Here is a 16,934-nt window from a genome sequence, read left to right as displayed (position 1 = left end):
TCAAACTGGTGGTGGTGGTATCACACTGCCACTTCTCTGTAGAACTCTTTCTGAATGTTCATCTCCCTATCAAACGCACTAGCAACCCTAGCCTTGTCTCTCAGTTCTTCACACTTTCTGAATGGTCATCTCCCTATCAAACGCACTAGCAACCCTAGCCTTGTCTCTCAGTTCTTCACACTTTCTGAATGGTCATCTCCCTATCAAACGCACTAACAACCTTAGCCCTGTCTCTCAGTTCTTCACACTTTCTGAATGGTCATCTCCCTATCAAACGCACTAGCAACCCTAGCCTTGTCTCTCAGTTCTTCACACTTTCTGAATGGTCATCTCCCTATCAAATGCACTAACAACCCTAGCCCTGTCTCTCAGTTCTTCACACTTTCTGAATGGTCATCTCCCTATCAAACGCACTAGCAACCCTAGCCCTGTCTCTCAGTTCTTCACACTTTCTGAATGGTCATCTCCCTATCAAACGCACTAACAACCCTAGCCCTGTCTCTCAGTTCTTCACACTTTCTGAATGGTCATCTCCCTATCAAACGCACTAGCAACCCTAGCCCTGTCTCTCAGTTCTTCACACTTTCTGAATGGTCATCTCCCTATCAAACGCACTAACAACCCTAGCCCTGTCTCTCAGTTCTTCACACTTTCTGAATGGTCATCTCCCTATCAAACGCACTAGCAACCCTAGCCCTGTCTCTCAGTTATTCACACTTTCTGAATGGTCATCTCCCTATCAAACGCACTAACAACCCTAGCCCTGTCTCTCAGTTCTTCACACTTTCTGAATGGTCATCTCTCTATCAAACGCACTAACAACCCTAGCCCTGTCTCTCAGTTCTTCACACTTTGTGAAGCTAAAGTGGCAATCCGACTCACAGCAGTAAACCAAGCTACCCACAACTCATCAGAAAGGAAGCATCAGACCACCACTTTCTTCTGTACTAAATAAGGCTGTTGTCTAAAGGAATTATCACATAACAATCACAATATCATCAGAGTAAGGTTATTTATAACGGAGGAGGTGGGAGTCAGATATAGTATTTCAGGTGCTTGCTTATTGGTCTGTGGATGAATCTACTTCCATAAACAGAAAGATGGGATTTCCTTGACCATTGGGAATTGCAATATATACCATCTTATGATTCCATCTGCTGCTGTAGCCACTAGGCGGTCTCACCCATCCCTCCTCCAAAATCTGTCCCGCTCCTCTTCCTGCTCAGCTCCTAGGTGAGAACTGCTCTTCTTTCAGCCAGCTCTAGCTTGACTGCTCTGTGCTACTGGTGAATTGTTTGGATTTATTCAGTGGTCCATCTAGTTTCAAATGACTTTGTGCCGGTTTATGTACGGGTTCTATTTGAAGGATTTGGGACTTATTGCTTCTTTATTTGGATGTGTTGGTCTCTGTGGTGGGTGTTGTCTATTAAAGCATTTTGCCTGGTTTGATGCACTTTCAATGAGATATTGTCAATCCGTTGATGATTAGTGTAGGTTTTTATGGAAGTACAATGCAAACATTTGTGAAGGAGACATTATCCAGCACTTTCTACATTATACAAGGACAATGTAGGTTGTTCTAGACCTAGATGCTGTTTATGTGGGCTGTTTGACATTACGAGACACCTTTAACTGATGGATGTGAAATGCGATACCCCCAGTGTTTATCTTGGTGTCAACGCAAACAATTTTTCACTATATAACACAGATGAGGAATTGGCTGGAATATAATCTCAAACCCGGAGGATGTTATGTTGGTTGTGGAAATGGGAAGGCATAAAGAAGCTAACTCAGGTTGCCGAATTGGATAATAAAGTAGATCATAGAGGATTATACCAGGCTATCACTGAGGTAATATCAGTTGTTACCTTCGTCCTGCAAGGGTAATGTGATGAAGTGATTGTCAGGGTTTCTAAACGTGTCTTTCTTTGTAATCCTACATTGTATATCAATGTTTAATGAAGTGTGGCATTACACATCACATTTTAGATCAGAATTTAACACCCACAGTGTTAAATGTAACACGTATAAATGATATGTGACCCACCAAAATAGTGTAAAACTAACACTTGGTTCCCTAACACCATTTATTAGAGTTGATGCTGTTATACTTTCTCTGTGTTAGGGAATTACACATGTAGTGTTACAGTATTTAGGGGAGGGGGTTGTTTTAACACTGTAGGGTGTGATGCCATGTTTGCATATTTTCCAGCATGCCTTTCAAATCAAATGTATTTATAAAGCCCTTCTTACATCAGCTGATATCTCAAAGTGCTGTACAGAAACCCAGCCTAAAACCCCAAACAGCAGGCAATGCAGGTGTAGAAGCAAGGGGGCTAGGAAAATCTCCCTAGAAAGGCCAGAACCTAGAACCTAGAGAGGAACCAGGCTATGAGGGGTGGCCAGTCCTCTTCTGGCTGTGCTGGGTGGAGATTATAACATAACATGGCCAAGATGTTAAAATGTTCATAGATGACCAGCATGGTCAAATAATAATAATCACAGTAGTTGTCGAGGGTGCAACAGGTCAGCACCTCAGGAGTAAATGTCAGCTGGCTTTTCATAGCCGATCATTCAGAGTATCTCTACCGCTCCTGCGGTCTCTAGAGAGTTGAAAACAGCAGGTCTTGGACAGGTAGCACGTCCAGTGAACAGGTCAGGGTTCCATAGCCGCAGGCAGAACAGTTGAAACTGGAGCAGCAGCACGGCCAGGTGGACTGGGGACAGCAAGGAGTCATCAGGCCAGGTAGTCCCGAGGCATGGTCCTAGGGCTCAGGTCCTCCGAGAGAGAGAAAGAAAGAATTATAGAGAGCATACTTAAATTCACACAGGACACCGGGTAAGACAGGAGAAGTACTCCAGATATAACAGACTGACCCTAGCCCCCCAACACATAAACTACTGATTTCAATTTAATGTAAGCGATACCTACCCATGACTGTATTTGTAAGTGACAGATTCATGGTAGTTGCATTCAATAACATTTAACCCTGAAATGACCTCATAAGTGAATGTGTTTACGTTTAAAGTAAACCCTTTATGACCATATATTATACATCTCATAAGGCCTTTAGTTATGGCCTAGTTATCCTCAACATTGTGGTATGAAAATCCTTGCACATCAGACCTGCAAGTCACAATACACTGCTTTGTGAAGTGATTAGTAATTCCTATCGGAATCCAGCCAGATGGAGGAAATCCAACCATTTGAATATTTTATCACTCACAACCTGCATTCAGATTGCTATTGTGAAGGACTTGACAAACAACACTACCTAAACCATGTAAACTGGAATAACCATCTCAGTAACGGGTGCAATAAATCCAACCCTTTACAGATTGGATTAGTTTAGAAAATGTAAATCCTTTATTTTTTATATAGTTTAAGATAAATCAATCAATGTGCATGCAGACACAGATATTAAAACAAACTATTGCTAACAATCAATCTGGGACAAAGCTTGTTAGGAATTATGATAATGAATACCCCTCCCACTTGCTTTTCAATCAGAGATTTAAGAGAAATGTGACTAGCAAACATAGTCATGGGTGGTACCTCTAAAATTCACTCGAAAGGTACCCTGGGAAACACATATGCAAATAAGACTTTACACCCTGCCTACAGTGTTAAAACAACACCCAAAAACCAGTTACTGTAACACCATAAGTGCTAATTCCCTAACGCTGAGAACGCATCAACTGTAATAAAGTGATAATTTAAATTGGAATTTGCAATACCCATAGTGTTAGGGACCCTAAACACTTGAGGTGTTAGTTTATCAACACTTTGAAAAGTGTTAGTTTAACACTATTTTGGTAGGCCACGTATAATGACTAAGAAGGTGATCAATTCAACACTGTGTTAAACACACACAATTTAACACAGTGTCCATGGTACTATTTGCCAAAGATAAAGATTCAAAGCCACATCTCATTCTTTATGAAAGCACTGGGATTATCAATTTACAATACATTTTTTACAAGAGATATAGGTTCAAAAGATTTATCCAGAGGCTTTTATTTTGGTGTTTGACAGGTCTTCTAACCATAAAAGGGCAATCTGTGATTGGTACATCCATTTTTTTAAACTTTTAAATTAAAGATATATAGCTGTTTTTGAATTTGAAAGTGATTACATTTCTCCAGCCCCACCCCACCGCTGTTTACCAAAACAGTGTTAGGGTGGCCACTTTATTAATGTTTGAATCCCCGATTGCCCCTTTAAACAGTCAAAGCTCTATTGAAGTGCTGGATCAAGTGGACTTTTCCAGGCAGATGAGCCCTTATTTCAGATGTGATGGTGTAACTTCTCTGCCATCTCAGGGATATTCTAGAGGGTAGGCTGGGCATCAACAGAGGTGGTATCAGGTTGTTGATAATCTCCCAGCCTTCCATTATGGAGCTACTCAAGGACAACAGCTGGCCTTCATATTCTTAGACTCATTTAGACCCTGCTGCTTTTCCAGGGCCAAATGGCCCTCACTTGTGTTGGGAGGCTATAGTGTTTCCCCTCAGCCCTCACGTATGTTGGTAGGCTATAGTGTTCCCCCTCAGTGGAACAATTATGCATGACTGCCCTGTATAAGGAACTTCCATGGTGATTAAACTCAGCATGACTTCTGATTGACCCTCCTTGAGAGATTCCTGGAGAGATTAATTGGTACATCTGTTTAGATTAGGTGAACAAAATAATATATAATTATCTCCACCTAAATTACATCAATGTTCGTCTGAAAAATAAATTGAAAATACATCAACAATTTGATAGAACATGTCAAAAGTTCTGACATTTGACCATTGTAGTTACAGTATATATCACTTACATTTACATAGTTGTGAATTGTATTCTTATTCTTATTCTTTGCCACTGTAAAACAAAGACATGCAGTTGATAACAGAAAGTACACATAAAAATAAATATGTTTTCCACTTGAAATGTGTAAATCTGACAAATTTTTGCAGCCTTAAGAAAATATTTAACTGACATGACAGGCGATTGGCAATGCAGTAAATGTATTTCTTTTAATTAATTTGATATGTATATGAAATAATGACCTCTTTTTTCACAGTGTGAAATCAAACAAACGCCAAGATGTCGGAGTGAGTAACTTATACATTGATCACATCTCATATTCTCTGATGTCGATGTGTAATACATGAAAATGAACATTATTTTATTCTCTCACCTTTTCATAATTTGATCTCTTCAGGAAAAAGATGTCTTCGAGTCGGAGGCATTACCTGAAGGTAAACACTCAAATATCTGATCTTAATTTGATACTTGTCAACAACTATCAATACAAGGAGAACAGAGGGGAACACAAGTATACAATATCTCAAGGTTCATGTTTTACACGAAATGTCCTAATTCTGTTATAGCTGGGCTTTTCACACGTGTAACCTGCATGCCTCATTGTCTCCCAGAGCTTGATGCTCTCCATTGCTAAAGGCTTATTGGAAGACGAGGCAAAGGAGAACGAGCAAGAGAGAATAAGATGGATGGCGGAGAACTGCCCTCCCCTGTCCCTGCCAGGGGGTACTCAACAGTTACAGGTAAACCAAACAAACAATCAATCAAAGCATTACTATATAATCCCACAATGAAAAGTGGTAGTTCACTCAGCAATCAACATTTGGTCAAACCCCAAATCAATGTAAAATATATGCCTTCATATATAAGATGATTACATCATTATTTACTGTATTCAAATGTATTGAATAAAGTGTTCACTATTGTTATTATGATTATTGTTATGAATAGTAGTAGTAGTACTAGTTGTAGTAGCCATAGTACCATTAGTAGTAGCACTAATAGAAGTAGCAGAAGTACTGCAGTAGTAGTAGCAGTAGTAGTAGTAGCAGTAGTAGTAGTAGTAGTAACAGTGGTAGTAGTAGTAGTAGTCACAGTGGTGGTAGTAGTAGTAGTAGTAATAGTAGTAGTACCAGCAGCAGCAGTAGTAGCAGAAGCAGTAGTAGCAGTAGTAGCAGCAGTAGTAGTAGAAGTAGTAATAATACTAGCAGTAGTAGCAATAGAAGTTGCAATAGTAGTAGCAGCAGTAGTAGTGATGGTAGTATATATTTGTTTTATTGGTATAATGATTATGATGATTATTATTATTAATGCTTGATTTTTGTTGATATCACCTCAGGAGTTCTTGAAAGAGCTGCATCATAAGATTGACGTGATAGATGAGGAGAGATATGACCTGGAGAGCAAAGTGAACAAAGCCACTAAGGAGGTATACTCTATTCACTTTACCTCACACCTACTAAAACTTGGAATGCATTCCATGAGTAATTATGTGGTGCCAGTTAGATCAATGCTGTTGTTCTCCTCTTCTTCCATTGGTCAGATTGAAGATTTGAACATTAAAGTTATTGACTTGAAGGGCAAGTTCAAGAAGCCAACTTTGAGGAAAGTTCGTATGTCTGCTGACGCTATGCTCCAGGCTCTGCTGGGCTCCAAGCACAAGGTGTCCATGGATCTGAGGTCCAACCTGAAACAAGTGAAGAAGGAGGTCAAAGAGGAGGTGGGTAACTGTTCAGTAAAATAGAATATTGTAGAGATGTCACTTTGGGTAATGTCTTGTGGATAGATGCACGTAACATAAATGTTGGTAGTATCTGGTGACAGATTGTGCGGTGCGACGACTAACAACTTTGTTGCAAGATTTTTCATCACTGATCATTTGAATAAATCACAATTTCGCAGGTGCTCACATATTTCACATTTCAAAAGGGGAGGGGACATTTGGCCCATAGACTTGTACAAAACTGTCTGAGAGTTTCTGTTTAGAGGGGTAGAGACTTCACGAGTCTCCTTAGTACAAAGTACATTTTATAACACGTCTCCCCCCAGGACTTAATCGAGCATCAATTTCACAACATTTGTTCTGTCCGAGATCAGCCATTGGCAGACATTGCTATTGTCCAACCTGATGCCTTGTTAATCTACTCTAAGAGGTGAAATGAATTCACACATAGATAAGCTCAGCACAGCGCACCCATGTTATACGGCTGTTCGATTTGATGTTGTATAGAGTGGCCAAACCACTGATACAGGGTCAGATATATTTTCATAGCTTTGGGTTCTTGGGTCATCTACAGTTATACAACTTCTGCCAAACAACTGCTCCACTCCGACATGACAACTTGTTGTTTGGCTTCAGCACTCAAATATCTCAAGGTTGTAATTTACTGAATTTTTAACCCTGAACCTTTGACTATGTTGCTATTGCAGGATAAGGAACTGCGTAATGTTGGAGACTGGCGTCAGAACATTGAAGACAAGTCCGGAATGGACGGGAGGAAGAAGATGTTTGAGTCCGAGGGTTAATTTAGTCTATCATTTCCCTGTATAGATCCCGCTAAGCAACACAAAACTCTCACTTTTTTGAACATTTATCTTATTGAGCACTATGGTATCATTTGAACCAGTGTATGTGTGTAAAACGAAAGGACAATTAAATGTTTCGAGTGGAACAGAATCGTGCGTTAATAAATGCTTTATAGATTGCCACAATTTCTTGTACCTGTGTGATCAGATCTATGTTTTGTCTCTGTCTTGTCTAAATGTACCTCTAGTCTAGAACATATGTTATGTTTGTTAGTTGAAATATATATGACAAACATATTTTCTGCCAGTTTTTATCTTCTTTTGTTTTTCCTGATGTAACATCTATTGTATCAATAGACACAATTGCCTTACTGTAACGATCGTCGACTTCTTCTGATGAGGAGTAAGAGAGGTCGGACCAATTTGCAGCGTGGTAAGTGTCCATTTTAATAAGACAAACTGAACACTACAAAAGTACAAAATAACAAAGTGAAACAAACTAAACGGTCCCATGTGGTAACAAACACTAACACGGAAAATAATCACCCACCACTCAAAAGTGAAACCAGGCTACCTAAATATGGTTCTCAATCAGGGACAATTATAAACAGCTGCCTCTGATTGAGAACCATATTTAGGTAGCCTGGTTTCACTTTTGAGTTGTGGGTGATTATTTTCCGTGTTAGTGTTTGTTACCACACAAGACCGTTTCATTTGTTTCACTTTGGCAGCCCCCCACACCAGGCTGTCTCTCCGTCTCCTCCCTACAGGTGCTCCCGCCTCCCGAGTCTTCCTCATGCCCATCGCCCATCGCTGCCAGAGTCTCCCGTCTGTCCTGAGCTGCCAGAACTGTCCGTCTGTCCTGAGCTGCCAGAGTCGCCCATCTGTCCTGAGCTGCCAGAGTCGCCCATCTGTCAAGAGTTGCCAGAGCCGCCCGTCAGTCAGGAGCTGCCAGAGCCGTCCGTCAGTCAGGAGCTGCCAGAGCCGTCCGTCAGTCAGGAGCTGCCAGAGCCGTCCGTCAGCCAGGAGCTGCCAGAGGCGGACAAGGACTATGGTGGAGTGGGGTCCACGTCCCGTGCCAGAGCCGCCACCACGGACAGACACCCACCCAGATCCTCCTCAATAGGTTCAGGTTTTGCGGCCGGAGTCCGCACTTTTGGGGGGAGGGGGGGGTACTGTCACGTTCTGACCTTAGTTCTTTTGTTACGTCTTTGTTTTAGTATGGTCAGGGCGTGAGTTAGGTGGGTTGTCTATGTTCGTTTTTCTATGATTTGCTATTTCTGTGTTTGGCCTGGTATGGTTCTCAATCTGAGGCAGCTGTCAATCGTTGCCCCTGATTGAGAACCATATTTAGGGAGCCTGTTTTCTATTGTGTTTCGTGGCTGATTGTTTTCTGTTGTGTGTCTGCACCAGCCAGAACTGTTTTAGGTCGTTTCTCTTTGCTATTTTTGTTATTTCAATGTTCATTTGAATAAATATGGACACATACCACGCTACACCTTGGTCCTCACCTTCTTCCACCAACAACGGCCGTTACACTTACAGTACATGTAAGCCTGACTAGACTGTGCAGTATGATAGGCACAGTGGTATCACGTGATATGGAGTGAAGTGCCACCAATGTCTATCACTCTAGAATCATATTCACAAGTCCTCTAGAGGAATTGCCAGCCAGTGATTTACAACCTGACTGACAGATATAATGCGACCTGACCACATTAAATCCTCAGTAATAGCACATTCTGACCTTACCCACTGGGCATGGACGTCAATTCAACGTCTATTCCACGTTGCTTCAACGTAATTTCATTGAAACATTGTTGATTCAACCAGTGTGTGCCCAGTGGGTAAAGGTTTGGCTAATTGTATGTTCTGGTTTGCTAGAGGTACAGTATCAGTTGATAGTTAACAGTATTTAAGAAACAAGCAGAGCACTATTGGTTGTTGCCTGGGTAACCACTTATTGGATATAAAGAGATGTTGTCAGGTGGTGCAGCTGTGGAGGGTGTGAGTGAAGAGGAGAACAACTCTTCTTGGGAAGTGGGGTAAGTGAGGCGAGCCACAAGGCAGACCTACTGCCTGGCCATGGCTCTGTTAATTGATTCAATATGTGAGAACTGATTACAAATGTTAGTAATTAGGTAGCATTGATGGATGGTTTCAAGTAGCACTCAAGATGTTTCCAGTTTCATTCTTTCATCCACAGTGAAAAATTGAGTTAGTAGAGAAAAAGATATCCATGAACCATCCTTGTCCATCTTACTTGTCTTTCAGTGGGAGATCTGACAGTGACAGAACTGTCATCAGGTCCTTTGGGCGCCTCAGAAGCCACGGACATAAATCTCAGACACATGATGCCTCCGAGGTACTACCAGTTCAATAGTTTGCCATCCTTTTACGATAAACATCATGGGTGCCAGTTGCATGTCTGGCCTTCTGAAAATGTGTGAATTATAGCATTCTCTATTACTGTTGGTGTGAGTGGCCTTTAAAGTTCTGAGTAGTGGCCATGCATGCTCCTTATGGGTGATGGCATATGCTAAATAAAAGATGATGAAATAAGAACAACCATCTTGAAGGACGTGTTATTTATACTAGAGCCACTGGGGGAGGGGAGGGAACAGGGAAACACCGTACTGTATTTCATGACCTTGTCAGCCCATTGGTTTGGTCTGTAATCCACTTCCATAAAGAGAAATGGAGGATTATAGCGAGGGATCAGAAAATGCAATATATACCTTCTTAACACTTGAGCTGCCTGCGATCAGTCAGTCAGTTGGGGATCTCTTAACAAGCCTGTGCTGCTCTCTTTAGTCCTGAGGTGAGAACCAACGTTTACAGTATGTCCCTATCTGTCTGTCCTGTACTTCTAACTAGTTAGACACTCTCTGAAGGAGAGAAGATTTATTAAGATTTTACTCAGGTTTTAGTTTTCGGAGAAACTACATTTTTTCTTGCTATGATTTACAGAAGCAGTGTGGTCTTTGCGCTAACTTATTCATGAGAAATTGCAGAATTATAGTGATATGCCTATTTAATGTCAATACTTGGCTGTTGGTTGAGGAAAATAAGATAGTTTTATAAAGATTTCAGCATGTGAAATGCATTTTAGTTTGTGAAATTAATGTGAATTGTATTGTGTATTGCAATTGTATTGCACTGTAGCTAATTATACATTTGTATTTGGTTGGTATTGTTGGCTCTAGTCCAAGAGTGTTAAATGTCTTAACTGTAGTCATAAACTGATTGGATTGTTGCTTTATGTAGTAATGCTCATTTTATATGACATATTATCCTTATTCAAATATATGTAATGTCTGTCACTAATGTTTAAATGACTGAAATTATATATAATTTGAAACATATTAACATCAAAGTTTAAAAAATCATAACTCAATTATTTGGTTTATTTCAATACATTTTATAGATATTTGATTTGTTTTGTACAGTATTTCATGATTTATTTTGTCGGTGTATCTTAATTTGTAATCTTTCAATAGTAGTATTTGCATAAGAAAATGTTCTCAGGTACCAGTAGTGTTTTGAATGTGTTTAGTGAGCATCTATGGGGTGGTAAATTATAGATCTAAATGGACTCATGATGTGACATGCAGAAGGGTACACCACCACAAGACATAAATCTGAAAGCGATCGTCAAATGTTTTCCTTCCTCTCAACACCATATTTTAAACATACCTACACAGCCTGTTACAACGTTATAGACATCTCTGATACATCACCTAATTGGCAATCTGGACAAATATATATATACAGTACCAGTGAAGAGTTCGGACACACCTATACATTCAAGTGTTTTTATTTATTTTGACTATTTACATTGTATAATAATAGTGAATACATCAAAACTATGAAATAACACATATGGAATCATGTAGTAACCAAAAAAGTGTTAAACATATCAAAATGTATGTTATATTTTGGATTCTTCAAAGTAGCCACCCTTCGCCTTGATGACAGCTTTGCACACTCTTGGCATTCTCTCAACCAGCTTCACCTGGAATGCTTTTCCAACAGTCTTGAAGGAGGTCCCACATGCTGAGCACTTGTTGTCAGCTTATCCTTCACTCTGCGGTCCAGCTCATCCCAAACCATCTCAATTAGGTTGAGGTGGGGTGACTGTGGAGGATAGGGCATCTGATGCAGCACTCCATCACTCTCATTCCTTGACAAATAGCCCTTACACAGCCTGGATGTGTGTTGGGTCATTGTCCTGTTGAAAACAAATGATAGTCCCACTGCAGAATGCCGTGGAAGACATGCTGGTTAAGTGTGCCTTGAATTCTAAATAAGTGTCACCAGCAAAGCACACCCACAACATCACACCTCCTCCTCCATGCTTCATAGTGGGAGCCACACAGATCATCCGTTCACCTACTCTGCGTTTCACAAAGACACGGCGGTTGCAGGCAAAAATCTCAATTTTGGACTGATCAGACCAAAGGACAGATTTCCACTGGTCTAATGGCCATTACTCGTGTTTCTTGGACCAAGCAAGTCTCTTCTTATTATTGGTGTCCTTTAGTAGTGGTTTCTTTGCAGCAATTTGACCATGAATGCCTGATTCACACAGTCTCCTTTGAACAGTTGATGTTGAGATGTGTCTGTTACTTGAACTCTGTGAAGCATTTATTTGGGATGCAATCTGAGGTGCAGTTAACTCTCATGAACGTATCCTCTGCAGCAGAGGTAACTCTGGGTCTTCTTTTCCCGTGGAAGTCCTCATGAGAGCTAGTTTCATCATAGAGCTTGAAGGTTTTTGAAACTGCACTTGAAGAAACTTTCAAAGTTCTTGAAATGTTCAGTATTGACTGACATTAATGTCTTAAAGTAATGATGGACTGTCGTTTCTCTTTGCTTATTTGAGCTTTTTCTTGCCACAATATGGACTTGGTCTTTTACCAAATAGGCTTTATCACCTATACCTATTCACAACACAACTGTTTGGTTCAAATGCATTAAGAAGGAAATATATTCCACAATTTAACTTTCAACTAGGCACACCTGTTAATTGAAATGCATTCCAGGTGACTACCTCATGAAGCTGGTTGAGAGAATGCCAAGAGTATGCAAAGCTGTCATCAAGGCAAAGCGTGGCTACTTTGAAGAATCTCAAATATAAAATATATTTTCATTTGTTTAACACTTTTTTCGTAACTGTATGATTCCATGTGTTATTTCATAGCTTTGATGTCTTCACTACTATTCTACAGTGTAGAAAATACTAACAATTATTTGTACTATTTTCTACATCTACAATACATACATACATACATACATACATACATACATACATACATACATACATACATACATACATACATACATACATACATACATACATACATACATACATACACTATTGTTCTAAGGTTTGGGGTCACTTAGAAATGTCCTTGTTTTTGAAAGAAAAGATGTGTACTACTCCCTTCACAGTACAGCGCAAACTGGCTCTGAGCAGAATGGAAAGTGCACCGGAGCCTCCCACTCCTCTTTCTATTCTGGTTAGGGCCAGTTTGCACTGTTCTGTGAAGGGAGTAGTACACAGTGTTGTACGAGATCTTCAGCTTCTTGGCAATTTCTCACATGGAATAGCCTTCATTTCTCAGAACAAGAATAGACTGACGAGTTTCAGAAGAAAGTGCTTTGTTTCTGGCCATTTTGAGCCTGTAATCGAACCCACAAATGCCGATGCTCCAGATACTCAACTAGTCTAAAGAAGGCCAGTTTGATTGCTTCTTTAATCAGAACAACAGTTTTCAGCTGTGCTAACATAATTGCAAAAGGGTTTTCCAATTATCAATTATCATTTTAAAATGATAAACTTGGATTAGCTAACACAATGTGCCATTTGAACACAGGAGTGATGGTTGCTGATAATGAATGGGCCTCTGTACGCCTATGTAGATATTCCATAAAAAATCCTGCCGTTTTCAGCTACAATAGTAATTTACAACATTATCAATGTCTACACAGTATTTCAGATTCATTTGATGATATTTTAATGGAAATATTTTCTTTCAAAAACAAGGACATTTCCAAGTGACCCCAAACTTTTGAACGGTGGTGTATATTCAGTGTAGTTAATCATGGAGAATGGAGACAGTTGAGTGAGTACAATGAAATGACCTGATGGAGCAGCAGCAGTTCTTTTTGAGACAAGCCCTAATGTCTTGGTCATCTAAGGGATGTTCTGGAAGGCAATGGCAGGGCTGGCACCACCAGCTGCGGTGTTGGGTTACTGTGACCTCTCGGAGACAAGCCTACAATAACACAGAGCCATTTTAGACAAGATATGGGGCCCAATTTAGATCTCCTCAACACAAGATAACTTCCCCATCTCCAGGGAAACGATACCCAGAGCCCAGACCAAAGATTTGGAGTCGACTGAGTTTAAGGAATTCGGAATGTATTCTTATCACTTGTCTCAATTACAAGAGCAAGTAAGAAGACCGTTGTAAATCATAGCTGCATGCCATGGCCCCCGTTGGAAGTAGGGCAGAACAGGGATAATTGTAAAAAGGGACAGATTCAATAACATAAATTGGAAATAGCCTAGAGTACTCTTATTCAATGTGCTTTAAAAAATATATACTTTTTTCAGACTTTGACTACTTTTTTGTATTGACTGGTCTAGCATTCTCCATGTACCTTATCCTATATAATAGTATCAGTAATCTTACTGGTGTAGTTTTGTAATTGGTATAGTTGAGGATATACCAGTATTGTTGGTAAAATGTTAATAATAATAAATGCCATTTAGCAGACGCTTTTATCCAAAGCGACTTACAGTCATGTGTGCATACATTCTACATATGGGTGGTCTCGGGAATCGAACCCACTACCCTGGCGTTACAAGCGCCATGCTCTACCAACTGTGCTACAGAAGGACCACAAGCTCTTATGAGTACATAATTCATGATTACTATTGTTTTGCATTTCTAGGAACTGAAGACACAAAACAGCCAAGATGGCTGAGTAAGTATAGGCCAATACACTGTCTACACGTTGTGTTTCAAGTGTTTAGGTAGTTGTACTTAACCTGACTTTCTTTTCTTGGTCCAATAGCAAGAAAGGCAATGTGTCCTCAAGCCGTAAGCACACTCTGAAGGTAAGGAATCCCACACAGCCATTCCTTTAATGTTTTACGTAGAATAACACATTTAATAATGTATAGAAATCACAATATAACATAACTTTTAAAAAGTAGTAAAACAAAGGGAGATATAGGTCAATTATCTGGCAACTGTCATAATTTGTCTCCAGAGTTGTATGCTGGCACTTGCTAAAGATTGGCTTGAAGCTGAAGCATTAGAGAAAGTTAAAGAGCGGGAGAGATACATGGAAGAGAACTGCCCTCCTCTGGAGATGTCCCACTCCAAGGATGATTTGATGGTATGATATTCAGATATTCAAAGACAGACATTATGAAAACACATCATACCTGCTTGATACAGTGTGTTGTATGAATTGTGCTTCTACCCGGTTCAGCTGTACTAAGTTCAAGCATAAAAATAGGTATTATATGAAGACAGTTACATTCTCCTTTGTTGCATTCTTTCATTAGGAGCTTTGCAAAAAGATGTACGACAAAATTAATGTGATTGATGAGGAGAGATACAACTTAGAATATAAAGTGATCATGGTTTGCAATGAGGTAAGCAACTGTCTTGTCTGTTCATTTTTTTATGTTTCAATATAAATATACAGTGCGTTCAGAAAGACTTATTCCACATTTTGTTGTGTTACAGCCTGAATTCAAAATGGATGAAATAGATGTTGATTCTCACCCATCTACACACAATACCTCACAATGACAAATTGAAAACTTGTTTTTAGACATTTTTTCAAATGTATTGAAAATGAATTACAGAGACATCTCTGAGTAAAATCACATTTGGCTGTGATGACAGCTGTGAGTGTTTCTGGGTAATTCTCTAAGAGCTTTCCACACCTGGATTGTGAAACATTTGCCTATTATTCTTTTCAAAATTCTTAATTCTCTGTCAAATTGGTTGCTCATTGCTAGACAACCATTTTCAGGTCTTGCCATTGATTTTAATGTAGATTTAAGTCTAAACTGTAACTCGACCACTCAGTAATATTCACTGTCTTCTTGGTAAGCAACTCTAGTATTGATTTGGCTTTGTGTTTTAGGTTATTGTCCTGCTGAAAGGTGAATCAATCTCACAGTGTCTGGTGGAAAGCAGACTGAACCAGATTTTCCTCTAGGTTTTTGCCTGTGCTTAGCTCCATTTCGTTCCATTTTTATCCTGAAAATTTGCCCAGTCCTTGTATTGGAAAACCTCCCTGGACTTTGTGGCTGAATCTGTGTTTGAAATTCACTGCTCGACAGAGGGGCCTTACAGATAATTGTATGTGTGGGCTATAGAGATGAGGTAGCCATTCACAAATCATATTAAACACTATTACTGCACACAGAGTGAGTCCATGCAACTTATTATGTGACTTGTTAAGGCTTGCCATAACCAACGGGTTGAATACTTATTGACTCGAGACATTTTAGCTTTTAATTTTCTAATTGACTTGAAAAAATGTTGAAAAATAATTCCACTTTGAAATGATGGGGTATGGTGTGTAGAAAAATGTTTATGAATGTTAAATTCAGACTGTAACAAAATAACATTTTGAAAAAGTCAAGGGGTGTGAATACTTTCTGAAGGCACTGTATGTACAATATATATATATAAATATAACAGTATTGTTGGTATATATGGAATATGATAAATATATTTTTTATATATACAGTTCTTCTGTTGAGCCCACCTGAATCACTGATTTTCCTGTTCCAAAATTACACCCACTAGGTTTTAGACCTAAACATAAAAATAGTTGACCTGAGGGGCAAGTTCAAGAAGCCAGCCCTGAAGAAAGTGCGTATGTCTGCTGACGCTATGCTCCAGGCTCTGCTGGGCTCCAAGCACAAGGTGACCATGGATCTGAGGTCCAACCTGAAACAAGTGAAGAAAGATGAGAAGAAAGAGGTGGGTCCATTAGGTTGGATATCAAATCGGGAGACATTGTCAATGTTGAACAAACTTTACGCCTTGATATTCTACACTTCATTGTCTTCTCACTCTTTCTACCATCACAGGATAAGGAATTGCGTGACGTTGGTGACTGGCGTAAGAACATTGACGACAAGGCCGGTATGGATGGCAGGAAGAAGATGTTTCAGGGAGATAATTAGATCATTGGGCTGTGTTTGTATGATGTGACTGACTACTGTCCTGTAATGTCTTACTGTCAACCACATACTGATTGATACCCATTACAACCAGTATTGTAACTATATGACACCTCTTTGTTTCTTTTGAAGACACAAAATAAATAGAAGGAAACAGAAACAGAGAGTAAGAAAGTCTAAGGAAGATGTGTGTAATGGTCTGTATGTTGGTTTACTGCTTTACTTCCTGTAGTAGAGTAGCCTACTGTACAGTGACAAACTTTTCAAATAAATTGTCTTAAGGAAATCATTCAACATTTATATTATTTCTATTTTGTCATTCTGATACACTAAGAGAACTAAAATGCTAAATCTTGCAACCACTAAATAGAG

The 16,934-nt window shown here is 39.6% G+C and overlaps 2 protein-coding genes across 3 annotated transcripts; both read left to right on the top strand.

Annotated features, from left to right (window-relative positions):
- Positions 1 to 1,124: 1,124 nt before the first annotated feature.
- Positions 1,125 to 7,522, top strand: LOC118359292 (troponin I, fast skeletal muscle-like). The gene is made up of 7 exons (XM_035737764.2): positions 1,125 to 1,233; positions 5,070 to 5,100; positions 5,211 to 5,247; positions 5,425 to 5,553; positions 6,150 to 6,239; positions 6,354 to 6,530; positions 7,241 to 7,522. Exons 2-7 carry the CDS (start codon positions 5,093 to 5,095, stop codon positions 7,334 to 7,336), a joined length of 537 nt encoding a protein of 178 aa, XP_035593657.1. The 5' UTR covers positions 1,125 to 1,233; positions 5,070 to 5,092; the 3' UTR covers positions 7,337 to 7,522.
- A 2,509-nt stretch (positions 7,523 to 10,031) lies between these two features.
- On the top strand, positions 10,032 to 16,851 carry LOC118359291 (troponin I, fast skeletal muscle-like). 2 transcript variants are annotated; one of them, XM_035737762.2, is made up of 7 exons: positions 10,032 to 10,157; positions 14,300 to 14,332; positions 14,423 to 14,465; positions 14,621 to 14,749; positions 14,922 to 15,011; positions 16,183 to 16,359; positions 16,470 to 16,851. In XM_035737762.2, exons 2-7 carry the CDS (start codon positions 14,325 to 14,327, stop codon positions 16,563 to 16,565), a joined length of 543 nt encoding a protein of 180 aa, XP_035593655.1. In that variant the 5' UTR covers positions 10,032 to 10,157; positions 14,300 to 14,324; the 3' UTR covers positions 16,566 to 16,851. The 2 variants fall into 2 exon arrangements, with proteins under 2 accessions (XP_035593655.1, XP_035593656.1); XM_035737763.2 differs by having other exon boundaries at positions 10,116 to 10,176.
- The last annotated feature ends 83 nt before the right edge of the window (positions 16,852 to 16,934 follow it).

This window comes from Oncorhynchus keta, chromosome 26, assembly GCF_023373465.1.
Source record: "Oncorhynchus keta strain PuntledgeMale-10-30-2019 chromosome 26, Oket_V2, whole genome shotgun sequence".
Lineage (NCBI taxonomy): Eukaryota > Metazoa > Chordata > Actinopteri > Salmoniformes > Salmonidae > Oncorhynchus > Oncorhynchus keta.
This window is presented reverse-complemented; position numbering and strand designations above follow the sequence as displayed.

Excerpts from the sequence above, each read along its gene's own strand:
- LOC118359292 (XM_035737764.2), top strand. Across the intron at positions 5,554-6,149 it reads GGGGTACTCAACAGTTACAG|GAGTTCTTGAAAGAGCTGCA; the intron begins GTAAACCAAACA and ends ATATCACCTCAG. Across the intron at positions 6,531-7,240 it reads AGAAGGAGGTCAAAGAGGAG|GATAAGGAACTGCGTAATGT; the intron begins GTGGGTAACTGT and ends TTGCTATTGCAG.
- LOC118359291 (XM_035737762.2), top strand. Across the intron at positions 14,466-14,620 it reads GCCGTAAGCACACTCTGAAG|AGTTGTATGCTGGCACTTGC; the intron begins GTAAGGAATCCC and ends ATTTGTCTCCAG. Across the intron at positions 16,360-16,469 it reads AGAAAGATGAGAAGAAAGAG|GATAAGGAATTGCGTGACGT; the intron begins GTGGGTCCATTA and ends CTACCATCACAG.